This window comes from Ammospiza nelsoni, chromosome 7 (assembly GCF_027579445.1).
Source record: "Ammospiza nelsoni isolate bAmmNel1 chromosome 7, bAmmNel1.pri, whole genome shotgun sequence".
Classification (NCBI taxonomy): domain Eukaryota; kingdom Metazoa; phylum Chordata; class Aves; order Passeriformes; family Passerellidae; genus Ammospiza; species Ammospiza nelsoni.
The window spans coordinates 29,452,762-29,466,606 of NC_080639.1; the positions used below are offsets into that span (position 1 = coordinate 29,452,762).

Consider the following 13,845-nt stretch of genomic DNA (forward strand, 5'->3'; position numbering starts at 1 on the left):
CAGAGGTGCTTCCCAGAGACAGGGACCATGGAAAACAGAAAGGGAGAGTGACAGGCTGAGAGTAGATGTTGATAAAAACAAACTGACTTTGGGTCTACCACAAAACTAATTATTCACATCTATTTTCAGCACAGTTGTACCTTCTGCTTTGTCCCTGTGGTCAAAAAGACAAGGCTATGAAGACAGATGCTGTCAGGTGTAAATGCAGAAGCAAAACTGAAGGACTTCAAAGCGCTCAAGCCAAAAATAACACAATTTCTGTTTCCAGAGTCCAGAAAGAATAAAGCCAGATAGGAAGGATATTTAACAAGCATCTAAGTGCAGAACAACAGACTGGCAGAAAAACAGTTTATGAAACAGATTAAATGATGAGTGTGTCTGCTATAGCTGGAACAGAGACTAATGAGGTCTGAAAAGGAAAGCTGAAGTGCTCCTTTTCTGCAGCCCACCCCACTTGATAAAAAGACTTTAATTCCACGGCACTGGCCACAGATGGTGAAACCCTCTGTTTTCTTCAACTCAAAATGATTCTGTAGAGAGTCCTCAGCTGGCAGACCAGACCTGGCCAATGCCATGAATTTATCTGGGCCATCAGATTTAAATCTATAGATCACAAGGGGTTACTTTGGCTGAAATAGGCTTTCTTTACCTTACTTTTAATTAACTTCTGGCTCTGAACTCACACCTCTGAAAAGTGCAGGTTGCTCACAGTTTTCTGTGAACTCTGAATCCAAATCGCTCCAGTACAAAGGTCACATTTTCAAGTGAAATGGTTTCTGGTTCTGTGCCTCATTTGTGAACAGTTTTTAGAACTTGCAAAACAGACATAAAAATAAGCAGTCCTAGAAATGCTCTGAATCAGTTCCTGGCTCCATAATCTCTGCCCTCCCATGTCTACTCTCCAAATGATGATAAACACCACAAACTTCTGCAGAAACTACTGTTTGCCTTCTAATCAGATGCAGACAGACTGGATCCCAGCCTAACCAGCCTTAATTGAAATTGCCCACTGGTGCTGGCCAGAGCTGCTCACCCTCTCTGAAACCCAGACCCAAACCTGACCTGCAGTATTTTGACATTAAGGCTTAGTGCCTGCTTGAGGAAGCTTTGGAAATCATTCTGGGAAGTGCCACAAATCCACCTGTGCAATGCTTCCATGAATATTGGAAAAAGTGTTTCTGTGAAAAAAAAGGAATTGTATCTTTATTTCTGCAGGCTAAATTTAGCTCCAGTCAAAACCAGTCTGACACATTTTAGTACTGTCTCAATCCAAATGACCTTTCCCATACAAGTAAAATTTATTCTAGAAAAGGGTACTGAATGGTGGGAAAATTATCAGCGCAAGGCTTCCAAGCAAATATCAAACTCTGTCTAGGTTTCTCAATAGCAGCTGCAGATCTGCTGTTGCATTGATTAGTTCTTTAAAAGAGAGATTCTTATCCCTCTTTTAAAGAAGTAATCAAGGATGATTGCAAGTCCTGATCAGGTAGAATAAAAGGCTAGCAGATGGGGATACCAAACAGTGTAAAGCCCCTGACAATTTGAGCAATGTACATTGTACATCCAATCATTTATGTGAGATCCCATGGATCATGTGAATCAGGAAACCCTTTTTCCAGGTGAGCACCAAAGCAATTATACAGCATAACTGCTGGATGGGATTCCTCCCCTTGCTGTTTGAGAGCTATCAAAACCAAACTGGCTCTATAAAACCCAGACTAGACTAACAATTTCCTCCCAGATCTATAGCAATATGTGGAGATTACAGCAGAAAGGATTTTGTGAGTTTCTCCCTGCTTGATTACAAGTTAAATTACTACAACAGCAGTGAAAAAATAGTGGGTCAAATTCTTCTCCATTGGGGGCCCCTGCCCAGCTTTGCTGACGTCAGTGTTGCAATTACCAGATTTAGCAGATGATTGCTGGAAAAGAGGATAATGGTGACCTGCAGTTAAATGAAACCTTTCAGAGGAGGGTGAACCCTCAGTGCCTAATTCATGGACTCAAATCCAATTCTCTTTGACAGAGATGACTAAGGAAAACTTGTCCTATGGAGCTTTTATTTTCTATTTTCATTACTTCTGATATTTTAGAGGTAGAATTGGCACAGAACCAGCTATGGCATCTGTTCCACTGAGGCACCTGTTCCCCAGTTTTGATTTCCAAGTAACAAGATCTATTGTAAGGGCAACTTGGAGACATAAAGAGAGGAAATTAGCTGTATTAACAATGCAAAATGCAAAGAACTGCTTGATTTAGGACAGGGGGAACAGGAGAAAGAATTATTTTATTGTGGAATGACCCTGCTTGTAGATGAGTACTGTTTCATTAGAAAACAAACACCAAGCAATGAAATATCACATAGAAGGATGTGCAGAGGTCTGAGCAGCACCACAAGGAATCAGGACTGATTCCCTTTATCATGCCAGCCAGGATCCATTTTTATAACCTTGTCTCACATCTTTAACATAGGCATGCAGTAGTATTTCCTACACATATATAATCTCTATTTGATTTTATGTCAGTTTTTTACTTTGTAACTAACATTGACTTCATACACAATTTCACTGCAAATTAAATGGTTCATTAGCTGCACCCAGACTCATAACAGAAGCATGGTCAGACTGGAACCAGCATTACAACCAGGGAACAAACTTGATGAGGGAATCAGAGCTGTGCAGAGACATGGTAATAGTCTTCAACCACAGAGAAGATAATTGTAAAGGAGAGGAAATTAAACTGTCTTCTATCTACTGTGAATAGCTCATGCAGCACCATGGTTTCAAACTGAAGTGAGGACATGTGAAGTGAAACATCAACAAAAATCATAAAACTGTTGAAGAGAATGCCCAGCAAGACTTTCCATCCTTTCAGGTCTTTAAACAAGGGCTAGACAAGTCTCTGTCAGCAATGTTGGGGGTACAGCTGGCTCGTGTACAAAGGGGGGAGATTGATGCATGAAGCTCCATGCCCAGATCAGAAACTTTCTAAAATCTTTACATGTATCTCATATTATTAATATATTATTTTTTCCCTATACATTCTCCTAATAGAGTCTTTTTAACCTTATTGTTTCAATATTTGCAAAGGATTTTGTGATGTCACTCCAGACTTAAAAGCCCTGAATAAAATAATTAGAAATTGTTAATGAAGATCAGGGATTTCACAAGCTTCTTATACAGCCTGTTCCTTGCATCTAAGTTTTTTTCTTAATTTAGACCCTCATTTCACCAAATTAGGATGATTATTTTTAAACCTGCACTTTACAGTCATGGAGAATGATTTATCATTATTTTTTGTCCTTATAAATGCTCCTGTATTTGAAGACTTTTACTTCTAATCAGTCTTCTCCCTTCTAGGTTAGAGCAAACACGATATTTCAACATTTTCAGAGGACACACTGTTGAAACTCTGCTTATTTGGAATTTTGTCCACTAGATTAACTCATCCACATCTCCTAAATTATTGTAATCCCAAACTGGATGTGCTTTTCTGGATACAAACTTAATAATGTTGAGCAGAGTAAAAGATGCAAGAAAATAATTTGTCATCTAGAACAGCCCTGTAATTTTGGAAAGTATCAACATTTCCCTTTTTATTGCTGTTTACAACAAACCTCTTTCAGTTTACAGTCGACTACAATCCCCAAATTGGTTTTTCTTTAATAGCAATTTTGTTTTGCTGATGAAAACTGAGACACGAGTATTATTTCCAGAAGTCTAAAATTCATCAATATTTATAAAAGCGCTCTGAAATATATACTGGGAAAAGCAAAGTATTTCTCAGTGGTGTATAAATATTGTACTAGCTATAAATATACCTGTACTCTCTCAAATGCTTTTAAGTTCACTTATTTTTGACCCTCTTGCAATTACAAACTGGACTAGAGAGACAGTGGGGAAGGCAAGGCTGGTGTATGGAGACCTGGGGGAATGAGCAGCACAAAAGTCTCCATTTCCAGAGAGATACAGTCACTGGTGCTGGACTGATTGCTTTTGTTTAGAAAACGAGAAGACAAGCTGCAAAAGGCAATAAAAATAGCAAGCAGCTCTGCTGTTGTGCCAGGCTGCGGCTCAGTTCCTGCTCTGTGTGCAGCCCTGAGCTGATGCTGTGCAGGTTCCCCTGCCCTGGAGCTGCCCCCAGCCCCTGCAGCCCCTTGGGCTCCCAGAGCAGGGCTCCAGCAGAGGCTGCCAGCTCAGGGCAGGGCTCTTGGCCCTCCCAGAGCATTTGGGTCTGACTTCCCCTGCACAGTTACCAGTCTGCTCGGGGCTGGGGCTCCTGCAGCAGCTAATGGAGGTCAGCGTCAGCAGTGTGCAGCATTGATGAGTCTGGGCTGCTGCCTCCCTGCAGCTCTGCAGGGGGAGGAAGGCCACTGCTAAGCAATGGGAAGGGAAAAAGAAGGATGTGTGATGGTCTGGAGAGAAGACCAGTGCACAAGTAAAGCGCTGGATGGGATGAGCTGACACAGTTGCAACTCCTTGACTCAGGCCCCAGATAGCCAGGGTAGGAGTAGGAAAGTGACTCCTGCTTTCCAGGACATTTTAGATTACCACCACATGGACACATGTAGGATAATTAACTTATCATATGTGTCTGAAAAAACTCCTGTGTGCAAAAGGGAAAAACTTTAACTAGAAACATCGTGGAAAATCGGCTGGACCTGGTGCAGGTTAAGGTCCAAGCCACAACATGGAGAGAAGCAGGGACCAAAGGTGCCCCATGTCACTGCCCACGCTGCCATTCCACACAAACCCCACCAGCTGCACTGGTGATGTGCCCAGACATGGCAGCACATGGGAATGATGTGACAAAAGAGGAGAAGGAGGAGGAAAAAAGGAATAAAGGGCTACATTTGATGCTACTCCATCTCCTCTCAGACTACTGCTAATATATCCTAAGAATAGAGACAGCTACCAGAGCCAGCATTCACTGGAAAGAAAAATGGCCAAAATAATTCTGTTTTCTATTAAATATAACAGCGCCTTCCAAAAATGCAATTCAGGGAACTTTAATATTCTCTTTCAGGGAATTGTAAGTAGAGACTCAAAAAAAAAAGTGTCTATTTTTTTTTCTGAAAATATGGTTGTCTTTAAAATGCAAAATGTTTTACATTTGTGACAAAACCCAGTGCCCTTCATACCCATCTCTATTATTCCCTACACACAAATGTATTCATATCTACACATTAATACAATGGAACTGCACATCACTGCAATGTTACCTGGCTCCTGCCTGAGGACAGTCTCACCATTACCCTTATAAATACCTGTTTCGAAATTACAGAGCTAAGGAGCTCCAGGTCTTCAAGAGAAAGGCAATGTTGCACTGCCCACCTTTGGCATAATACTTTGACTAATCCAACCTTACATGTTCACAGCTTCCAAGAAGAAAGACTATATATAACAACATGCAAAAGGTCTGGTGGGTGATGTGGAACAAAGAGCACATTTTCAGGAGGTTTGAGAGCTGGTGCTGCTTACCAAGATCAATGACATGTCATCCCAGAGGAGCACTGATAAAAGCTTCTGTAGCTCTGCTCCCCTTCTGTCTCTCTGCATTTTGTATTTCTAAGCAGGCAGTTTGCAGCCAGCATGCACTCTGCATGCATTAAGCACACACAGCATATGTGTAACACAATGTTAGAGATGACAAAGCACTCTGCAAAGCTGGGTGGTACAAAAAAATGCATATTTAAATTAGAAGTTTACTCTGAGTTGAGATAGGAGATGGAGAAATTGCTCCTGTGTTCTAATCACTAATATATCCATCTAGCAGATATTAAAATGGGAGGCCATGGGGAGGATGTTTGCATTTTCACTAATGCATCTCAAATGTAACAGATCTGTAAATCTGCAAATAACAGGTTTTAAAAAACAGTCCATAAGAACAACAAAAAGTCTAGCTGAAAATAATACATCTGAATCAGGTTTCAGTTGGTTTTCAAGGAACAGCCTGACGCATGCAACATCAGCTTCTCAAAAGAGAGCTTAGTACAAGAGGCAGATTGAGTAGAAGGGACTTTCTGAGATGCTGAATTTTCAAGAAGGTAAATAGCATTACAGGGAAAGGCTGAAGATAAGTTAAAAAAAGGTAAGTCTTTCCTCCTACAAGTGAGGAGCAATGAAGTTTTTAGGACTCAGCTTGGTATTTCAATAAATAATTATGTTTTTACAACTGAACAACCAGCTAGACATGGCAAACTGTAATTAACACCAAGAAGCATAATACCATTTGGCATGCATACACCTTGTTTCTGAACAGGAGGCTTCAAGAACCCCTTAAAAGCTATTCAAAGAAATTTATAATTATGTGCTAGTGTGATTAGTCTCTTCTAATAATGTCATGCCTATTGAGCACACCCTATTGAAAAGCCCACATAAAAAAATGCACAGTTCCACTGATCTGTATGCTCATGTCAGAAGCTCTCATTTGGAGATCTGAGAAATGAAAGAAACATTAGTATTACTAAGAAATTTGGTTTTGCACTGTAAAATAATATTAAGATTGAGTAATCTTAGCATCAACTACTAATAAAAGTGCCAGCATTTCCCTTTAAAAGATACCATATGCAGTTTCTTATAGCTATGACCAAATTTTTAAACTGTGGGACTGAATCTCATGTTCATATATTTTTTTAAATACTTAATGGCTTTGGTGACCTGGAGCAGAACTTTGACTATAGACAACAAAGTGAGTAACAAATAGACACTTTTAACTGTGCATAAAGGGTCAAAACAACATAAATAAGGTTACAGAACAATCTGATTATGCACGCAATTATAGAGGTGTTAAATGTTTCTATTGTTATTAAAAATAGCCACTATAATATAAGCTACCTTCTTAATCTTTATTGCAGAAAACAAAGATATCATCTACACCTTTTATGTAAAATAAGCCATAAAAGTCCTCTCAGTGCAACTGAATTGGCAATTAGCTCTTGTTCATTTTAATTTAGAAAGACTGTGAAAGGTACAAGAAAGAAATGAAGATGCCTGCTACCTGAGGCCAATTAATCCATGTATTCGAGGATGTGTTCTCCAGGATTAAACATGGCAGTGACATCCCTGGGGCCTCACAGCACACACACAGGAGAACAGCACCTGGCTGTGACAATGCAAGAACCCTCTGCAGGTACTGAGCTAACAGAAATGTCAGTCAGATGCCTCTTGAACGCCTGGGTTATGGAGCAGTTTTTGCAGATAATGACATCTTCTCACACAGCCTGGATGAGTGCTCAGAATGTGGGACAAGTCAGACAAAAGATTCTTCTTTGAGCCATTCAGCCTCCCTTCCCCTCTCAAACAACCTTGTGCCTCATCTCACAATCACTCACCTCCAGATGTACCCATTACTGTTATTTCTGGAGTCAAAGTCGAATTTTCCACCCCCATTTGGAAAATGCCCTTGGGGGCTGTAAAAACCTTCAGACAAAGCAGGAGGGATATATAACACCCTATTAAGAAGAAAATGAATTAATGTCCATAGAGCAAGGCATTACCATTCTCTTCATCTCCTTAGAGACCTGGTGGCCCCCCAGGTGGTTGTAGAAGGGCCGGTCAACACCCCAGTGAGGCGGGTTATGGCTGATGGAGTTGGCGCGCTGCCGGTTCATCTTGGCTATCGTGGCTTTCTCGTCTTTCTGGAATACAAACCACAGAGAAATGCATGATACATCTCCAAACATTTACACAGCAGTCATTCCCAAAGCATCTCTCACTTCTGATCTCTCGCTCCAAAATCTGGCTTGGCACCTTGAACTCTGTGAAGCAGTCACTGATCAGCAGCACAGTCAGCATCTCTTTCTCTTATTTTTAGAACACTTTACTCTAAATGTTGCCCATCATTTTATTCCTTTACTTGTTCTGAACAACCACCATGACCTGTGTAAACATGGGTAGTATTCAAAAATGGAGACATCTGTTTTCTTTATTAGCACATTGAATAAAACACAACAATTTCAGATAGAAAATTGCGGCTCCAAGATGAGATGCTACACAGAGGATCCTCAAAAAGCCAAAGAACAGTTACATCTAGAAGAGAAACAACAGACAGAGTGATTTCGTTGAAGAACAGAAGCCTTGAAGCTCCTTGAAGCAATGGGAATACAGAATTGGGTGTTATATATACCTTTCTCCATAGGCACAAGCAAATAATTTTCCACACTTGCAAGAGCATACGCCCCGACATGCTAAGGAAAGCATGTAAATCTTGCAAACAACTGGTCTCATGTTAAGGGTAATGCAATTGCAGAATGTGACAAAATGGTCCTCCCAACTCTAATGCTACCTTCCAATTTGACAGTGACACAAATTCTCCTGAAGTTTGGACAGAGTCTTTGTATTTGTTATCAAGGCTTTGCCTCTTGGCTGCAATGGGAGCTTACTGTGAGGTTAGCACAGATCTGTCAGACAGGTTTCATTCCAGCTCAGTGCCAGTCTCAAGAGCACAGAAGTGCAACCTGTGACTAGGCTCAACAACAGGTAGATTATTTCCTTATTTTGAATATAGTCCCTAGCCAAAAAGACAGGCATGTTTCCACAAGGAATGTGCTCTGTGGACACAAGTCCCTCTAGCAAGGGCTGCACTGCAGACTGGCTCTGGGAGGATTGTGTGATTTACCTGTACTGACTCAGAAGGGTGGCAATTTCTATATCCTTGATTAAAACAGACAAACTCTGGAGAGATTGAAAATTCAGAAGGTATGGATTGTTGTTTATTACTTGAGGGATTAAACTTTTTCAAGAGAATTGCCGCTTCAATGACATTAGAGAAGAAAACAGACTTAATAGTTAATTTTAGATTTCCAGACAAATGAGTTATTTAAAAAGAAAGCCTCTATTGCTTTCAACTCTAGAGTTTTGGTTCAAGTGTTATTTGACAATACAAGTTGGTCTGCTGCTTTTCTTGCCTGGAGTCTGCATTCCATATCTATTTATTTTGATTCCCCACTATTCAATGTAACTTGTACCTTTCAGGAGTTTGCAAAATACCTGGTGTTATCTCCATGGTAACCACAGAGTTAAATGTCAAGTGCCATGCTGCCTTAAATTAGGGTTTTTAAAAAGAAATTTAAAAAGGCTTGCTGAAATTCAGTGCTGGAGAAAGCTGCCTGACTGACAAGCATGGGAAATCATCTTCTCTCTCCTTGCAAGGAAGAGTCAGCTGCAATGACAGCCTTTCCCTGGAGACCACAGCTCACCACACGGGCACCCAACATTGCAGAGCACGTGGGGCTGCAGCTCCATGGCCATGGGCTGGGGACATGGGGCCACCTGGGACAGAGCCCTGTGCCCCACAGCCAGCTGGCCCGTGACAGTGAGCAGCAGTGGTCCTGCAAAGACCTTCACCCAGCCAGGAGGACAGGTGTAGGATCACAAGGAAACCCTGTGGGAGCAGGATGACCATCAGGAGAACCATAGGTGCTCCCACATGGATGCCCCCAGGACAGCAAGTGCCTCCCATATCTCCTCTTCCCCACACTGAACCCACCACTGGTTCATCTGAAAAGTCTGAAAATTGCAGCACTTGGCACCAGCTGAGTTTCACATCAGCCACCATGACAGAGCCACTGGATAATCTCCAGGAGAGACTTCTTTTAAATGTTTCTATAAATACATTAATGTGATGAAATCTTGATGTCCAGATTTGAGTTGGTTTGAGGTTTTGTTTTTTAAGACTCGCTGCTCTTTATACTCATTGCCATAATTTGTAATACTTTCTTGTGGCTTTTTTCAGTTATGCAATCTTTTTCATAGTTATGCTTCTTTCTTTTATGATGTGATGCCAGAAAACTGGTAGGAAATACAGTTTCATTATCTCCAAGCAAATAGATATTGTTTTTCAATAACAGAAGTGACATTGTCAATCCATTTTATTCCAGCTAAGGGGAGGGTTTTCAGCCAAATGGAATAAAATATCCCAGATGTTGAAACTAGTCTGGGGACCCATAAAAGCAAAACTATTTGATTACTTTACAAATGCCTTTACATCAACAGATGATAAAAGTGATGTACAGCAGGTTTTTGCCCCATGAGTTAGTAAATTTGGTTAGAGTTTGAGAAAAGGCTTAATGCCAAAGTCCATGAAGACATACTTCCCCTCTCAGCCCATGAGTGATCCTCATACCTGCTGCAAGTGCTAGTGGGTCTGGAGCACTGCTTGATGAATTTGAAGGAAATTAATGACCTCATACATATTTATTGACACATCTGGACTGAGGTAAGAACAGGAAAATGGGTAAACATGTAATTCTGAGATTGTTTGTAACCATGAGGTCAGGTGCCATAAATTTTCCATGGCTTCTTGAACTCTGGCAGTATTTTACCCCCCCACCTCTTGTAGGAAGTTTCCACTGGATTGTGGACAATGTTTCAGCAATATTTCCAATCAGATTAAAACACATACATACAAGCACAGTGCACTGCTGCTTTTCCACATTACATAATGTGGTACGAGGTCATCTTGAATAATAGGGCTTTGCTGCTAACATCAACACTTATTAAAGAAAAAATTAAACCTGTTGTTTTAAAAACTTGAGATAATTTATTTTCTGCAAAATCACTTGTTCAGTGGGTGATGAAAATAACAAACACTAAAAATGAAGCATTAGATGGGTCACAGCTCCTCTGTGGAAATTTATGAGGATGCCTCCTCTGTTTCTTCCTGGCTAAGTGACAGCATAAGGACAACTTGCACACAAAGCTGCCTAAGGCATAACAAGACTGGAAAAGAAGAATAAAGAAAGAGAAGGGATGATACCTTTCAGTCCTACTCATTACAGGTACTACCAACAAGAGAAGGTGCAAAAGTTTCTGACAGCAATGAGTTTTTCAGATTTTAGGTGGCTAAACTCCAGAAAGCTGTTGTGGGAACTTTTCAAATCTGGACTCACAAAGAGACTGTAAATCTGATTCCCAGGGGTTTTATTGTGTTCCCACCACCAGTTCCCACACACTGAGCTACAGTAATGTTACTGCAGAAAGAGCTGGGGTTTTCTTGTACTTATCAATTCAATCAAGAATGCCTGTTATTTCTTTAGTGTGTGTGTAATAGGATTTTCCAACATATTGATCACTATCAGTGCAGCAGTGAAATCTGATTATGGATCAGCCATATCAGATTTAGCTACATATTATTTAGATTTTCTTGAAGTCCTTCTGACATGTGCATGATGTTTCTGGTAGTGTTACATGCTCCAAACCACTGCCTTCATAAATCTACATAAGTGGAACCCTGCTGAGGTCTGATTAAATGACTTAAATTGAGGAATCATCACATTAGATTGATTGTGTTTTAGGAGAGTCACATGCTCAACATTTAAAGGACCATTTTGTTTCCTCAGCTGGACGGAATTCCAGGGCGCTATTTAGAAAAGAATGAGAATTGTTTTTCTAGGAGTTACAGCCAAAATTTTGTTGAGCTGTTTTAAGGCCACCATCAACAATCATTTCTGAAACTGATGTGTACCTGCTATTGTTAAAAGAAACACCCAAGTGTAATCAATTGTAAGACATTAGAAAAAATAAACATTTTTTCCCTTGCAGACTTTGTGCAGTCAGCCCAGTGTGTTTGGTCAGCAGTATTGCTCATCTGTTTGCAGGCACATTTTGTTTCTACTCATGTCCAAAGCAAAGCATTCCCCATGATTCCTGACAATGTTGAGGATGATAAAGCTAGCTGTAAAACTGTGTGCTGTTAAAATCTTATTCCTCTTAAGGTCTGTTTCCCACTCCTCCAAATACACACTTTTCCATCCTTCTCAGAGTAAAGCTTTGAAGTGCTGGGAAGAGGAGTTGTGATGGTTCTGCAAATTAGAGCAGCACCTGATCACAGAGAAGAGCAGAAAGTGAGCAACAACCAGAGTGACATGCTGCTGTACAGACACCAGAAACTTGGGCAGCACAAGAACTGGGAATAAGTAAATGGAGTACTGTAAGAATATCAGGGAAGTGATAAGATAGCAATAATGACTGGGACAAATGCTTTGAATAAGATTCAGAAGGGCAGATATAAAAGTTGTGATGGTGGAGGATCAGAGCTATGCAATATGAACGCTACAGTCTGCAGGGTAAGCTAAAAAACATGGATAAAACAAAACCACTCTGTAGAAGGCTAAATACATTGCTCTGCAGGCCATTGCAATGCCTAGGGGTTACGTTTGGGAAGTATTAAAACGTGGGCAACAGTTTTAGTAATTCTAGCTGATAAATTGCTGTTTATCTGTTAATACAGAGTTTCAGGTAAAGAATGAAGCCAGTAAGGAAGAAAGGCAAGGATCTCCTTGGAGAATTCCTGTATTTCTACCATGCTAATGTGTTCAGTCCATTAGAAACACATATCCAAATGATTGTGAAAATTAACTGGATAAGAATCAAAGTTAGCCTGTGCAAATCACCCTATACCATATGAGGATAACAGAAACTTCAATTCTTCATTACTGTAGAATAGAAAGAGCAGATTGGTTTTTTCCAGGTAATCACTGCTGCCTCAGTGGAGGTAAAAGGAAGAAGGCTCATAAGCACAAGGTTATAAATGGAAAACTGAATTATAGAATCATTTAGGTTGCATTTAAGATCATTAAATACAGCACTGCCAAGTCCCACAAAATCATGTCTGGAAGCAAAACTTGAAGTGTGATGTGCTGAAGTCAGAAAGACAACCTCCATTCCAGATCTGTGGAAAACTGCCAACTTCCATGTCAGTTCTGGTAACAGATATTTTTAATAACTATTTAGTCAGTGATCATGACACATAGCCTGTAGAGCAGCAAATGCTGGGTTTGGATTAACAGACTGGAATCCAAGTTTTTCTAAAGAGAAAAGAAATGCAGCAGCTCTCACTGGCTTTGTTTCTTCCATAGAGCTTTGACAAAGTGCTGTGTTGGAGAGTAAGGGCTAAGACAGATGGGGAACATGAAGCTGGGAAAAGAGCTTGTTTCTAGTGAAAAGGTAAGAGACAGTGTTGAACAAGGAATTATTAGTCTGGATGGAAGTTACAAGCAGAGTTACTCAGTTACTACTCTTAGGGCAGATTTCATTAATTTTTTTTCTTATCTCACCTGGCAGCAAGTGAGCAATGATTTGGCTAATGGGAGAAGCAGAGGTGCATTTGATAGTTATGAAGAAAGGGAGTATTAGCACCCAACATTTGAGGACTAATAGTGTACGAAATGCATCATTCCCTTAGAGATCACAGACAGAAACTTCATTTCATTATCAGGAATCACATTAGTTCACCACAGAATAAACAGAAGACACTGAGATAATCCAACTTTGCAAAAGGTAAAGGCTTCCTTTGAGGAGCAGGAAAATATGAGAGATATGATTGTCTCCTCTTTGTTGTGTGAAAACATAAGAAGCGTCTGCCTCAGGAGAAAAAAGGAGAGGGAGAGGGGGTACAATTGCTGACAGACAACCAGAGCAATCCAGGTTTTAGAGCAGTCCAGTGTTAACAGTAATGGGAGCAAACAAACCACAGCAAAAGATTCAACACACCTTTATGGCAGAACCTGCTAATTTCATCTTTTCAGGCAAGTGCTCACCCATGAGGGCAGCAGAATCACAGGACAGGGCAAACAGAAAGGTGAAAGCAGATCTGGAGGTAAAGATGAGGAGAAAAAAATCCAAAAAGACTGGATTTTAAAACTTTGCATTTTGTTGTCTTTCAAGAGAAAGCAACTCTTCTGTGTATCAGACAGAAAACAAGGACTACATTTTCAGGTCTAGCAATATTATTAAAGACTGAGGGAGAAGAATCTAGCTTTTTCCCCTCCTAAAACCACACTGACTATATTCCAGTTAATAGCATTTTTTAAAAGGAAAAAGCAAAAAAAAATTTTTTTCAAAG

General features: G+C 40.3%; 1 protein-coding gene across 1 annotated transcript in view; it reads right to left on the reverse strand.

Annotated features, from left to right (window-relative positions):
- Positions 1–13,845, reverse strand: part of ADCY5 (adenylate cyclase 5) — a 201,592-nt gene that overhangs the window by 35,467 nt on the left and 152,280 nt on the right. Inside the window, exon 8 of the mRNA XM_059475970.1 lies at positions 7,499–7,639. Within this exon, the coding sequence (XP_059331953.1) occupies positions 7,499–7,639 (141 nt within the window). The remainder of the gene's footprint in view (positions 1–7,498; positions 7,640–13,845) is intronic.